The 14,549-nt window shown below is 44.0% G+C and overlaps 1 protein-coding gene across 4 annotated transcripts in view; it reads left to right on the top strand.

The window, feature by feature from the left end:
- LOC114568239 (CCR4-NOT transcription complex subunit 3) overlaps positions 1–13,990 on the top strand; it is a 40,863-nt gene extending 26,873 nt beyond the window's left edge. For all 4 annotated transcript variants that reach the window (XM_028597714.1, XM_028597713.1, XM_028597711.1 and 1 more), the window contains 8 exons: positions 523–1,582; positions 1,925–2,030; positions 2,469–2,616; positions 5,207–5,303; positions 5,661–5,862; positions 10,945–11,077; positions 11,575–11,700; positions 13,736–13,990. In XM_028597714.1, coding sequence (XP_028453515.1) covers positions 523–1,582; positions 1,925–2,030; positions 2,469–2,616; positions 5,207–5,303; positions 5,661–5,862; positions 10,945–11,077; positions 11,575–11,700; positions 13,736–13,834 — 1,971 coding nt within the window. In that variant the 3' untranslated portion in view covers positions 13,835–13,990. The remainder of the gene's footprint in view (positions 1–522; positions 1,583–1,924; positions 2,031–2,468; positions 2,617–5,206; positions 5,304–5,660; positions 5,863–10,944; positions 11,078–11,574; positions 11,701–13,735) is intronic.
- The last annotated feature ends 559 nt before the right edge of the window (positions 13,991–14,549 follow it).

Genomic DNA, 14,549 nt, shown 5'->3' with positions numbered 1-14,549 from the left:
CTCACTTCAATTATATTGCTACAAAATGGGATTGTCAAGCAGACAAACTGACCAACACATATGTTATAAAAGATAGATACTTGGCGTCTGTGTATCGATACAGTATTGCCACGAAAAATATCGCGATACTATGCTGTATCAATTTTTTCCCCCACCCCTATAATATAGTAGCCCTAATATGCTATCATATACTGGAACTCTTCTTATAGTTATTAGTTATGAAGGTTTTTACCCCTACATGCTTTTTTTTTTACACTTTTTCTTTAGTATGCTACTTGTATGTATTTTTTTATTCCATTACATTTTATGTCCATGTTGACATGTTTCTTTTTCGATTGTTGTAACAAGCCGCCAATGTAAAAAGCCATAACCTAGTAAAGCTTGCAGTCTGAGCTCATATTTAACACTATATTTAACACTGGTGTTTCCTCTCTAAACACAACGTATTATTACGTAACAACACGAGCAGCGCTTCCAACGAGACAAACGTGTCCGCGTCCTCTTCCCTTTTTTTTTTTCCAGTCACCTGTGAAGAACGGAAACCCCTCGTCCTCGCTCTCCTCCTCCTCCTCCTCCTCGTCTTCCTCCTCCTCATCCTCCTCCTGCTCTTCCTCTTCCTCCATCCCTTCCTCCAGCCTGACCTCGTCCTCCCTCGTCTCCATGGCGACCATCGCGGGGGGAGGACTCGGCGGCTCCGGGGGCGGCAACAACAGTCTTCACGGCAGCTTGGGCGGTCTGCTCTCCAACACCTCGGCCGGCAGCTACAGCAGCGCCACCCAGCAGCAGCCGCACCCGTCGGCGCAGCAACAACAACAACAACAACAACAACAACAACAACAACAGCAACAGCAGCAGGCCAAACACTTAGCTGGCCCCGCCTCCTCGGCTCCTATCTCCATCCCCAACTCCTCCGCCAACAGCCACCTGGTGTCCTCCGCCCCTTCCCCCCCCAACGCCATCACCCAGGGGCTCTTCACGTCCAGCTCCCAGGCGCAGGCCCTGTCGGGGCCCGCGCAGACCTCCAACAGCCTGGGCCTCAGCCTCGGCCTGTCGCTGGGGAAGGGCGGCATGTCCGGCTGCATCACCACCAGCCCCATGTCCGGGAGCCTCGGCCTGTCAGGGATGCCGGCGTCCCTGAGCAGCATGGCGAGCCTCCTGTCGGGCTCCACCCCGGCGCCCTACGCCCAGGCGGCCGCGTCGGGAGCGATCGGCTCGGGCCTCCCGGGCTCCCTGGGCGGCATCGGCATCAGCCCCGCGACGACCCACAGCGCGGCGGGCTCCATCGGCAGCGGGAGCATCACGGTCGGCGGGCCGACGTCCTCGACGGGAGGCCTGCTGGGCCCGGCGCCGGGGCTGACCAACGTCGGCTCCGGCATGCTGGGTTTGGGTTCCGGTCAGTCGGGGATGCAGGGCTCCTCCCTGGTGTCTCTGAGCCCAGTCGGAGGCTTGGCGCCGGGTAGCGGAGTGGGGGTCATCGGGAGCAACGGAGGCAGCTCTGGGTCAGCGGGGAGCGGAGTGGTGGGAGGGAACTTGTCGCTCTCCGTCAGGCCGCCGAGCCAACAGAAGCAGAACGGTAGCACCAGTGAGTAATCGGAGAGGCGACAGCCAGTGGTCATTGCTCTTTTCCATTTCCTGAGGTTAGAATTATAAGGTTCTAATCTCCGTTTAGGGTAGTTCTGAGATATTGAGCATCAAAGTTTTTACATCCCAGCTATTTTGTGAGATGGAACCATTTTATTTTATTAATAACCAACTAAGAAAATATTTTTTTACAAAAATAACACCACACAGGCATTAATAAACACCTAAGGGATCAGATTATGTCAAAAACTCAATTTCGGCCAAAAGTGGAGATAGAACCTGATAATTCTAAGCTCACGATTTGCCTTTTGACATTATTATTTTTTTTTTTTACGCGTTACAGGTTACAGCGCTGTGGTAGCAGACAGCACAACAGACTCCGCCCTCACCAGTGCCAGCCAATCACAAAGCAGCCAACCCTCATCTTTGACCTCCGCAGCCAATCAGCCGTGAGTATGGTGGAGCAGGTTATCTGTCATGTAGAGTGACAGGAACAGGGATTAAAATATCATGCTGAAGTAAATCTAGCGAACAGCCCAAATCCCTAGAGCATCAACAATTAAACACTAGGGCTGTGCAAATGGTCGGAATTTTAATCACGATTGCAATTTTGGCTCCTAATGGTCACAAAAACAAAATAACGAGAAAAACAATTATTTTGCATATTACGTTTTGCAAGTAAACTCTTATTTTGTCTCGGGGAAAAAACGTTCAGTAGTATTGAGGGAAATTTCCCAGTTCAGCGTTTTCCCTGTTGATTTAACTGTTTTGTAAGTTGAATAATTGCAACATCTTTCCAAAAGTCAATGAGTAATCGTGTTAAATAATCGTGATTTCAACGTTGAATTGAAATAATGTGTTCTCTCGTTCTCTTCCTCTCTCCCCAGTAAGGACACTGGTTCCAGTTTACTGGGCTCCATTTGTATGTCGTCCAGCTCCCCATCGCCGGCCTTCTACAGCGAGGCGAAAGCGGTGAGCGGCGGCAGCCTGCTGAACGGGCCGCTGTCCTACTCGCAGTCCTCGGACAGCCTGAAGGTGAGAATATGGCGACGCAGACACAGAGGCTCCATTTAAAGGTGCTGTAGACAGGATTGTGAAGATCCAGGACTTAGCCAAAAAATTTAAACATCAACAACTTCTCAGCCCCCTTTTGGCTAAAGCCCAAAACGGTCTCCTAAGCCCCTCCTCCCACAAGGGAGAATGAATGCGTGTGCATGAGCAGTGATTGACATACAGTAAGACACCGGCCCTGATTGGTGCATCTGAAGAGGAAGTGGTGGATTTTTGCAAATCCCACTACATGCTGTAGGTGGTACCAGAGGAGCCGGATTTATTTATTTTTAAATGACCTGCTTCATGTAGTTGTACTGGAACATAGGGTCAGTTTCAGCAAATATGACAGAAAGTTAGTTTTAGAAGGCTTACCTACTGCACCTTTTTAAGATGTTTCTGTATTTGAATATTTCACATACAGATTGCATTTTAACAGCAGGTGTACATTGGGTAACACATGCACACACACTCTATCTTAGAGCTGCAAAGATGAATCGATTAGTTGTCAACTACTAAATTAACTATTTCGATAATCGATGTGATCAGTTTGAGTCATTTTTTTTAATGAAAAATATATCAGATTCCGGCTTCCTAAATGTGAATATTTTTCTAGTTTCTACCCTCCTCTGTGACAGTAGACTGAATATCTTTGAGTTGTGGACGGAACGAGACATTTGAGGATCAGTAAGTCGCCTTTTGGGAAACACTGATTCACACATTTTATAGACCAGTCAACTAAACCGTTACACCGTTAAATTGAGAAAATAATCGGCAGATTAATTGACGATGAAAGTAATCGTTGTCTATTTGATTTGGAGTTCTGTGTAGAAACAACGTTGTGTTAATAATAAGAATAATGAAAACGCAACAACATTGAAGTGATGAAACTCAGCAGACAGAACATCATGCGTTTGTTGTGCAGCTTCAGTCGCCTCGAGTTAACCCTCTCTAAGGTCTCGGATCCCACGTATAATTCACCATTACACCTTTCGCCGTTAAAGTGCACTCTAATCTGTAGCGCAGTCACACCATCGGGCTCTAAGAAAAGTTGTTTGATCAGTCAACATCTTCTGCTGAATTATTTTGTAATACATTGCTGTCTGGAATGTTTTCAGACCCCCTCACTTTATTGGGTTATAGAATTAATTTCAAATAGATTACATTTCTTTTTAGGCAATTCGTTCTACACACAATTACCCATGACATACACAGAGGTATGTGCCTTTTCTAAACCCGGTTTAATCAATTGAATTTGCCACAGGTGCCAACTATAATCTGGAGATATCTCCGAGGATAATCAAAAACAGGACGCACAGTGTGGAGTACCATAGCAACGTGTCTGAGTACTTATGTAATATAAATCTAATGAAAGATTTCAGTTTTCAGAAATCTAAAAGTATGTTGTTTTTTTTTTCTGTAAAGAATGAATTGCCCAAAACAGAAAATGTAATCAACTTCAAAATTACATCTTTAACACACTAAACGAGTCTGCAGCCACTTTATACGACCAACATTCTCATGTGTGCAGAAACAAGATCACGGGGTCGAAAGAACAAATTACATTTTTGGAATAGAGAGCCTTATCTGTGCATTTCTACAGCTCAATACTTACATACTCAGCAGCTTAACTCTATTTCCAAACATTTTAGACATAGGCGTTGAGTTAATTGTGCATTTGGCACGTTTAAACATTCAGGTACAGCACGTGAACAGAAAGTGTGTGGACACCTGAACATTACACTCCTGTTTTTTTTAAGATGTTGGAACCTGGCTGCGGGGATTTGTTCCCATTCAGCCACAGGAGCTTTAGTCCGGTCCAACGCTGATGTTTGGTGATACGGTCTGACTCACGGTCAGGGCTCTGTGCCGAAGCACAAAACCGGAGCATTGTGATGTTAAAAGAGGAAAGGACCCTCCCCAAACACTTTGACACAATGTTGGAAGCCCAATATTGTCCAAAATGTCATTGTTTGCTGTCGGCTTTTGGCCATACAGTGTAGTTGTTTTGATCCCCTTGTCATTCGGGTTTGAAATTTGCTCCTCCGCAGTGCTGTTAGGACGTTAAAAGCATCTTTATTTTAATTTTTTTTTGGCATTTTAGGCCTTTTATTTTTGACAGGACGGCCTAGACATGAAAGGGGATAGAGCGGGGGAATGACATGCGTCAAGGACTGAGCCTCTGCATAGGGGCTGTGCGCTCTACCAGGTGAGCTACCCAGGCGCCCACATGAAAACCATCTTTAAGGGGCGCCCGTATAGAGGTTCACTCCCCGACGCAGCAGCCGCGGGTTTCGACTCCGTCCTGCGGCCCTTTGCTGCATGTCATTCCCCTCTCTCTCTCTCCCCCCCTTCATGTCTTCCGCTGTCCTATCAAATAAAGGCCTAAAATGCCCCGAAATAATCTTTTAAAAAAAGCATCTTTGAGGAGAAGGGACAGAGTACGCAAACGGCAACAACAAAAAGCCAAGCCCAAGTGATTTCCATGACAACATTATCACTGGTGCGAGCTCCTCCGTAGGGCCGGGTGCGATATTAAAGTTTTCCCATGAGTCTCCTTGTCTGTCCCCATCAGCCCCAGGAGCCTCTGAGCAGCCTGAAGTCCATGGCCGAGCGAGCTGCACTCAGCTCAGGGATGGAGGGTGACGTGTCCTCCCTGCACCTCACCCCAGGTAACACACACACACACACACACACACACACACACACTAACACACACTACCTTAATAAAAGGAGATAGAGGGTTGCCACAGCGCAGAAATAGAACAGCTGTAGTTTAACAGAACAAAATGTCATCTCGCCTCCCACTCTCAGCCTCCCCTGAACAAAAAAAAACTGCTGATGATATTATCAGGCCTGACTCAACTTCTCTCTTTGTCTCTCTGACTTTGAATTCCCCCCCCTCGCACATCCTCTCTCACTCCCCTACATCCTTCAATTTTCCTTCCACCATCGCCCCTTTCATCTCGCTCTCTCTGTTGCTTCTTTGTCCATCCGACTTCAAGTCTCCGTCTCCTGTCTCCCTCCAGACATCTTCCCCAGCAGCACTACGGCCCCCTCGGGCCCGCCGTCGGCACCTCAGCTGTCGCTGTCGGAGGTCAGCATCCCCCCGTCACTGGGCGTCTGCCCGCTGGGGCCGGTTCCCCTGTCCAAAGACCAGCTCTACCAACAGGCCATGGAAGAGGCGGCGTGGACGCACATGCCCCACCCGTCCGACTCCGAGAGGATCAGGTGCAGTGAACCATTTTACATTCTTCCACCACTTAACTAGGGTTGGGCATCGTTGAGGTTTTAACCATTCTGATTCCGATTCTTCCTTTCGATTCCGGTTCTTATCGATTCTTGATTCCGATTCTTTGAGGGGTGCAGTTGAAACGGGTCATTTTCTTATTTCACAAATAAGATTAACGTTTTATTTTGATTCAAAGGTGGGTTGCAGTTTAACAGGGCTTTTTCAATGTAAAATAAAGCCACACTACAGCACTGCTTACTGTGCTCCATGGCTGCCACACAACAAGCGCCTGGTCGCTACGGAAACCAAAACTTGCGCATGTTAAATTTGGAACCCATGATCAGATTTGAAACCAAATCCTCCAAACGATTCCAATAAAGAAACGATTCCGATGTAGGAATATGTTCCCGATGCCCAACCCTATCCACCGCACAGATGATAAAATGAAGTGACAATAATATAATAGATAATCAACCTTCACTCCGCACTCCAGGCAGCATAGTTGAAGGAATCCGTCGTCGTACTTCCTTTTAGTACTTTTTTGGCCAGCAGTGGTGGACAGAAGTACTCGGATTCTTTACTTAAGTAAAAGTATTGATGCCATGATGCATTCAGAAATTAAGTAAAAATACAGAGGTTAAAGTAAAATAACTAATATGTCTGATGACCAGTGTGTAATATATTTATTTTTATATGTATATATATTATTGGATGAATGTTGTTGACTCATTAGTCCGTTTCCACTTCCTCTTCTTCTGTGTTGGCGTTCTAACCTCCGGTGGATTTGTGAGGACTATGGTTAACTGCTCCTCAGATCTCTGCAGGGTGAATCCAGACAGCTAGCTAGACTATCTGTCCAATTGGAGTTTTCTGTCGCACGACTAAAACAACGTTTGAACGTACACACGTTCCACCAAAACAAGTTCCTTCCCCGAGGCTAATTTGAAGCGGCGCCGTTATTGTGTCCGGCGCTTAGCCCCGCCCATGACGATTGTGATTGGTTTAAAGAAACGCTGATAAACCAGAGCACGTTTTTCTCTCATCCCGGAATGCTGTGTGGACTAGCCAGACCCTCCTCTGCAGCGCTGTGGAGGAAGGTCTGGCAATGCGGGACTATTGATGCATTAATAAGTAAAAACCTATTTTACATATTATTGATTGATGTATACCAATATTTTGTATGCAAAATGTAAGTCCAGTGTTTCCTTTAGGATTTCTTTTAGCAGTGGGGGCAGGTCCGAATCTCCCACTCCCCACTCCCCCCACCCCAATGCTCTCAACTGGCTTATCATCCGGACAGCGTCTCTTTTTCCTTTCTCCCTTTTTTTCTGCCGCGTGTCCATGCTATTCTCCGACATGCGCTCTAACAATGCAGCCCTATTTCTGATACCGTGGGTGGCAGAAATGTTGGTGTGGGGGGGGCCGCCACGGTCAAATCAACATAGAGAAAGACTGAAGTCTCCTCTACTACATTGTAGAGAAACATATTGTACTTTTCAATCCACTACACTTTGTTTTCAGTAGTATAAATTGACATATAATGGAAAAGCTCAAGTACAAATACCTCAAAACGGTGCTTACTGTAAGTACAGTACTGAACAATCTGAATAAGGCTCATTATTTTAGTTTTTTTTAATCCTGGAATTAATTTAAGTTTTTATTTTTAATTAAGACAAATGTGTGAGACTTTGATTTAAAAAATATAAATAATTCCAAAATACAGATGAAAAACAGGTTCTTAAAACACAAGTAGCTTACACTGTCGCTAGTCTAAAAGTGGATTGTTTTCTCAAAATCTATCCTATTTGCGTTATTTTTCTGATTAGTCTCCGCCCTTTTTGTTAGAGAGCTTTATTTGTACAATACCATTTTGTTGGAGATAATAAATCAAAACATTTCTCCTCTACTTGTAAATCTGTGAAAATAAGATAAAATCAAAGAGCACTAAAGGACCTCAATCACTGATCCGAGCATGTAATGGTTAAATAAATAAAAATCAAAGATTTGGAAGTACTTCTGCAGCTTTTCTTTATTATCTAACAACCAGCTGTACTAATCACGCCGCAGCTCACGAGGAATAATGTGGACATAATGGAACTCACACCGCTGATATGTATTTAGTATTTTAAAAATACCCCAGTATGCAGTAATGTAGCATATCTACACACACAATTAGAGAGCAGATTATGCTGGTTCTGTATCCACAGTGCAGTCAGCCCACACAGGGACAATTGACATTTCAATCCAAACACTCAAACTCTCACAGTACCTGTTTTACAGTCCAAGGACAGCGACACACACACACACACACACACACACACACACACACACACACACACACGCACTGGCCAGAATGTGGGTTCACCTAGTCACTCCTCACTGTGGTTGTGAAGCTATTTCTGCTACAGTTACGTCAGCTATGAAGGAATGCGTTTAAAGCTTTGTGGAAGTCTCTAGGTGAGAACGTGAGGTGACTTTTTTTGCCATAGAAAGTTGTCGTTATGCATTCAAGGAATAGTTTGAAATTTTGGCAAATAGGCTTATTGTCTTTTTAGTGGCGAGTTGGAGGAGAAGACTTATACCCCTCTTATATCTGTGCAGTATTAAGCTAGAGCCAGGGGACGGTTAGCTTAGCATAAAGACTGGAAACCCTATTTTAAATACTGTATATACTTCTTTTTATGTTTAAAACAAGAGTGTGACGTCGCCAGTCAAGTGAAATAAACACGACAGGAAAGTCTTTTGTTCCGCACGTTTTAGAAACTACAGTTAATTTCCAGCACACACACACACATTACGATATTTATACTGTTTGATTTTAAAGTGCTCATATTATGCTCATTTTCAGGTTCATAATTGTATTTAGAGGTTGTATCAGAATAGGTTTACATGGTTTAATCTTTTAAAAAAAAACACCATATTTGTGTTGTACTGCACATTGCTGCAGCTCCTCTTTTTAACCTGTGTGTTGAGCTCTCTGTTTTAGCTACAGAGTGAGACATCTCACTTCTGTTCCATCTTTGTTGGGAGTCGCACCTACCTAGCAGTACCTAGGTAAGGACTACTAGCCAGTCAGAAGCCGAGTTTGAGGGCGTGCCCTGACAGTAGCTAGGTAAGGACTACTAGCCAGTCAGAAGTAGTATGAGAGTATGAGGGCGTGCCATGCTAGCAGCTAGGCGAGCATTATAACGTGTGTTACAAAGTGACCACGTTTGTCTCTGAAGTAAAGGCTGGACTACAATAGAGCTGTTTGGAGCAGTTTGTGAACAGTGTTTTCTGTTGGAGATGGTAAGTCCCTTTGGGGTGGGCTTTTTCACTTTTTTTAAACCTATAACATGCACAAAAAATATATATAACACAATAAAGGTAAGGGGAAAAAGCCAAACAGCATAATATGAGCACTTTAAGTAATCATATAAGTAGTGTGTTAGTCAGATACTTTAACTCCTGAGTTACCAGTCTCAAACCTCCTGCCTGTTAGTGGGGACATGATCGTTACTTGTGGTACACACTGACCCGGCTAACAGCCTAATGGAGACAAACTGGGTCTGTCAGGGATCTAAAAATACACAGTTTGGATGGAAAAGTGCATCTGGACAGAGTGAGATCCACTGAGGGATTGTTCTTACTTGTCCTCCCGTCAGAGGTGAATCTGTCTGACTGATGGATCAGTTAGTCGGGTCCCGAAAACATCACAGATTCTTTAATGAGCGTTTGGCTTTTGATTACTAAATTAGTTTGTTTTACTTCAGATTAGAGGCAGTGTGTTGATAAATACCAGTAGTCTTATTTTTTTCAATTCTATTTTCGAACCGAAAGATCAATTTCTGAATGACATTTTAGCTCTCTCCATGATCATGGTGTCCAAAGTTATAAACGTTTTCCATAACATACAAGAGTTATTATATATTTATTGTTATTGGAACAAGGTCTGTTGAACTCAGCGAATGCAGAATGTTAACAGTAGGGATCGACCCATACTGGCTTTTTTTAATACCGATCATTAGTAGGGGTGTGACGAGACGCTTACTCCACGAGACGAGACCCATCACGAGATTGGGTTCACGAGAACGAGACGAGATTTCTCGTTGAGGTGAAAAGTTGTCTCGTGAGGCGATGTGATGTCAGCGTGATGGAGCGTGGAGTTACTATTGAAGATCCCCCTGCCACTTTTAAATCATTTGTGTGGCAACATTTTGGTTTTCCTGCGGAAATAATAAACGCCGAAAGAGTGACAGACAAGACGAACACAATATGTAAACATTGTAAAAAAAAAAAATGCCGTATACCGCGGCTAACACGAGCACTATGCAAAAACACTTACAGCACCAGTAGTACGGCATTTTTTTCTTACATGTTACAAACTCCAACACAAAACTTTGTTTAAATGCTTTAAGCATTTATTTAATTAATTGATTAGTAGTCAAAATTAGTAGTTTCCTTCCGCTTTCCTTTTTATTGGAATTTAAAACTCCGGTGGATTTCTGAGGACTATGGTTAACTGCTCCTCAGATCTCTGCAGGGTAAATCCAGACAGCTAGCTAGACTATCTGTCCAATCGGAGTTTTCTCTCGCAAGACTATTTTACAGCGGCTTCGTGTGGAGCTTAGCTCCGCCCATGACGATTGTGATTGGTTTAAAGAAATGCCAATAAACCAGAGCACGTTTTTCTCCCATCCCGGTTTGCTGTGTGGACTAGCCAGACCCTCCTCCACAGCGCAGCATGTGGATGGTCTGGCAAAGCGAGACTAATTAATTAGAATCTTTCAACATAATACACAGTAACAGATTTTACATTTCTCTTATTCATCTTTTCATTATTATTATATGAACTGTTTTTCTTCATAAGATAAATGTTGGAATAACGTTGCATATCACGGATTGTTTACAGACATTTCTTATTTTTCAGTGGATCTTACATTTAGGTTGTATTACATTATTTAACATGATTGTAAAAGGTGAAGTGTCTAGTTTAATAAAAAAAAAAAAAAAAAGATTTTTTTAATAAATTTTGGTTCAGCCCTAGTTCCTTCTTTGCATCCGTTCTGTCTGACTAATCCTCCCTCTGTGTGATGTTACAGGCAGTACCTGATGAGGAACCCGTGCCCCACCCTGCCTTTCCACCACCAGGTGCCACCGCCCCACTCCGACACTGTAGAGTTTTACCAGAGGCTTTCCACCGAAACCCTCTTCTTCATCTTTTACTACCTGGAGGTAGGCGGTGTGATTCAGGGTCTGAAACACGATGTTTTCTTGTTCCCTAGATACATGTCGATCGTCTTCTCTGCCAGTTTAAAGCAACACCAAAAGCACTTTTCCCGCTTCGGTCCCCCTGCAGGTTGGAATCGGAATTGTCCATTACCGTTCTCATTCGAACTGCAGATCCGCTACACCATCTGGCGAACTTGCATAATGAGGTTTTAGTGACGTTCACGCTGTTACAAGTTGATGAACCGCTGAAACGATTTTGGAAACCTTATTTTAAGGGGACAAAATAATCTTTGGTGTTGCTTTAAAAAGAGAACTATTCACAATCAAAGAAACAGCAAAGGTGTACAATACAAAAATCTCCAAAATAACTCAATGGAAGTTATTATTGAACGTCATAAAGTCAAGGATTTCTTTAAGTCTGCACCAACTGTGTTTTCTGCACGTGTTCCTCCTAATGAAATCCTCCTTTTATCTCTTCTTCTTCTTCTTCTCCTCTGCAGGGCACAAAGGCCCAGTATCTGGCAGCCAAAGCCCTGAAGAAGCAGTCCTGGAGGTTCCACACAAAGTACATGATGTGGTTTCAAAGGCACGAAGAACCCAAGACCATCACGGATGAGTTTGAGCAGGTCAGCGTCACATTTTTTTTATTTTATTTTTTTTTTAACATCTTAGTAAGGCTGGGGCGATACGGAGAAAATCAAATATCATATTTTCCACCAAATACCTCGATATCGCTACCGCAAGGATGTTGTAGTGTTGACTAATATTTACACAATGAGATTTTAGATATAATAATCAGTAATGTGGATATAATGACGAAGTGGGTAAAGGCGGATAATAGAACAGTTACAGTCTGGTAAGTTCAGAAAATGACATCCCTTTACTGTAATGCAGCCTTTAAAACCAGGAAAAGACAACACTTATGCCATATTACAATATCCAAAATCTAAAACAATATCTACTCTCATATCGCGATATCTATATAATATCGATATATTGCCCAGCTCTACATGTCAGAGGAGAAAGATGATTGAAGGCCCATACCAGTGGTTCTGTATATTTTAGCCTAATTCTAACCCTTTTTGAAAAAGCATACTGCAGTTATTTAGAGATCCGAATGAAGTCTTTCTGCTGTTCTCGGCAGAAGAAGAATGAATGAATTAACAATTCATGCAGACTTGATATTCACTGTGATGAATAACAACCTCTCAGGGGAAGTTTTGAGAGTCTGCCGATTGATTTTTATACCCCGCGGCCGTGAATGGAAACCGGGGACTGCCTGAATCTGTAGAGAGAAATGCATCCTGAAACGGCACAGCATCAAGTTGAAAATAGTCAGCAGAAATGTAAACGCGTGATTTATATCGAAGGATCTTAAACCCGTAAAACAATAACGATTGTGATCTGCAGTACAGTAGTCATGATGTCTGCTTTAACCCAGAAACGACAACAACAAAAAAAAATTTTTTATCTTGCTTGGCAAGTTTTGGAACCGCCCGTATTTGATATACAGTCTGGGGTCCTGATACATTTTTAAGATGAGCTAAAAATCATGGGACTAAACTCTCAATTCTAATAAATGAATCCCTGCAGATTAGCAGGTACAATAATTGTCCGTTATTACAAAAAAAGAGAGAACCAGTGGCTGCCTGCGAGTCATTAGAACCGTTGAATCATTAACCATTTCGAGGCTTATTTTTTTTTTGTGGCCCAGCCAACAGTCTGACCCCTAAATTCCACCAATCGCGTCTGCGCTGCGTTCTGGTCGTGCCGCCGGCCAAAAATTGCGCCCACTTCACGCAGCGCTTGTGATTCCACCAGCCGAGAAGCAGCGCGTCCCAGAAGTAGGGATAGACCGATTATCGGCCCTGGCTGATTATTGGGCCGTTTGTTTTTTTTGGTTTTTTTTTTGGGCAGTTTGCATATCAGGTCCAAAAATTATCGGTTTTATTAACTACTAATAATCAGGTATCGATATCGGCCTTGAAAACCCAGTACGGGTCTAGCCCTACCCAGAAGCGTCTCCGTTTTTTGACGGAGCCGCGGGGCATTCAGCGGGCCGGGCAGGAAGTGGAGCATCCAGACAATTTTCCAAATAAAACACCCTGTGGAAACTTCCCCGGTCGAATATCCCATCACTAGTAAGCAAGTGAAGTTTATTTCTCGAGCACCCTTTAACACGGCTCAAGCTGACCAAAGTGCTGTACAGAGTTGCATTTTAACACGTACGACACAGCCTCTAATCTTTGATCCGTGTCGTTCTAACTGGACTAAAGTGGGAGAAACCATTTGAAGACCTCGTACTTTTATGGTAGAAGCCCAACTATCCAGGAAAAAGGACCAAAGTTACTTAATCTTCGAGTCAGGCTCAGCTTCCCCCCCCCCCTGGGGTTGGTACGAAGCATGGCGTACGACAGAACAAAAAGAACACGGCACATCTGCGCCTGGTGGCTTTCCCCGGGGGGTTATGAATGTTTCCCCGCTTTTTTTTTTTTTTTTTTTTACACAAAGCATGCTGGGAAGGGCTCGGAAAAAAGATGCATTTGTACACACACTAAAACCTTCTTTTTTTTCTTTTCAGAGCAGGTTCAGTTGTCTAGGCAGCCAGGTCGTCCTCCTGTCTTTTTAAATAATGCCTTTTTCCATGTTCTCCTTCTTCAGGGAACATACATTTACTTTGACTATGAGAAATGGGGCCAGCGGAAGAAGGAAGGCTTCACGTTTGAGTACCGGTACCTAGAAGACCGAGACCTCCAGTGACCCGCAGAGAGGACGACAGACAGACGGACAGACAGACAGACAGACAGACGAACGGACAGACAGCTGAGGACGTGAGAGAGGGACAGACGGATGAAGAACAAACGCAATGAAGAAGGGTGCTCCACCTGCTGACATTCCTTTTGATTGACCTCAGTGTTTGTGGGGGGAGAGGAGGGGGGGGATGTTCAGGATGGGGATGGGGGGTGGGTTGGGTGGTGGGGGCAGTGATTACTCCTCCCACCCTGTCATCCCTTCTTCCTCCTCCTCCTTCTCCACCCATCAGGTCTTTTTATTTCCATCTTTTCCTGAACTGGAACTCTCTTTAATAACAACAAGGCTTTGGTTTGTTTTGGCCCAGAAGACAAAAAAAAAAAAAAAAAAAAAAAAAAAAAAGAAGAAAAAATATTTCCCCTAATAATCAGACTATCGTGTGCTTCCCCCCCCTCCCCTCCCTGTGTTATCTTCTTATGTTGGCTTTAAAAATGTTTTGCATATATCAGCCCCCCCTTTTTAAGAACCAAAGAGAATTGGTTAACCACACACAGTACAGGCTCTGACACGGACTTCGAAGAGGCAGCGAGCGTAGACGACCTCAACCGCGCACGCGCTAAATCCGTGTCGTGTCAGTGCCGCAACACGCCCGGAGCAGCGATCCACGCGGCAGGGCGGGATTTAAGCGAAAAATCTGACTCGAGTGTTGTAATTCCAGCGAGAA

The sequence above is a fragment of the Perca flavescens genome, chromosome 14 (genome assembly GCF_004354835.1).
Source record: "Perca flavescens isolate YP-PL-M2 chromosome 14, PFLA_1.0, whole genome shotgun sequence".
NCBI lineage: Eukaryota > Metazoa > Chordata > Actinopteri > Perciformes > Percidae > Perca > Perca flavescens.
The sequence above is the reverse complement of the archived record's forward strand: the minus strand, read 5'-3'. Positions and strand labels throughout refer to the sequence as shown.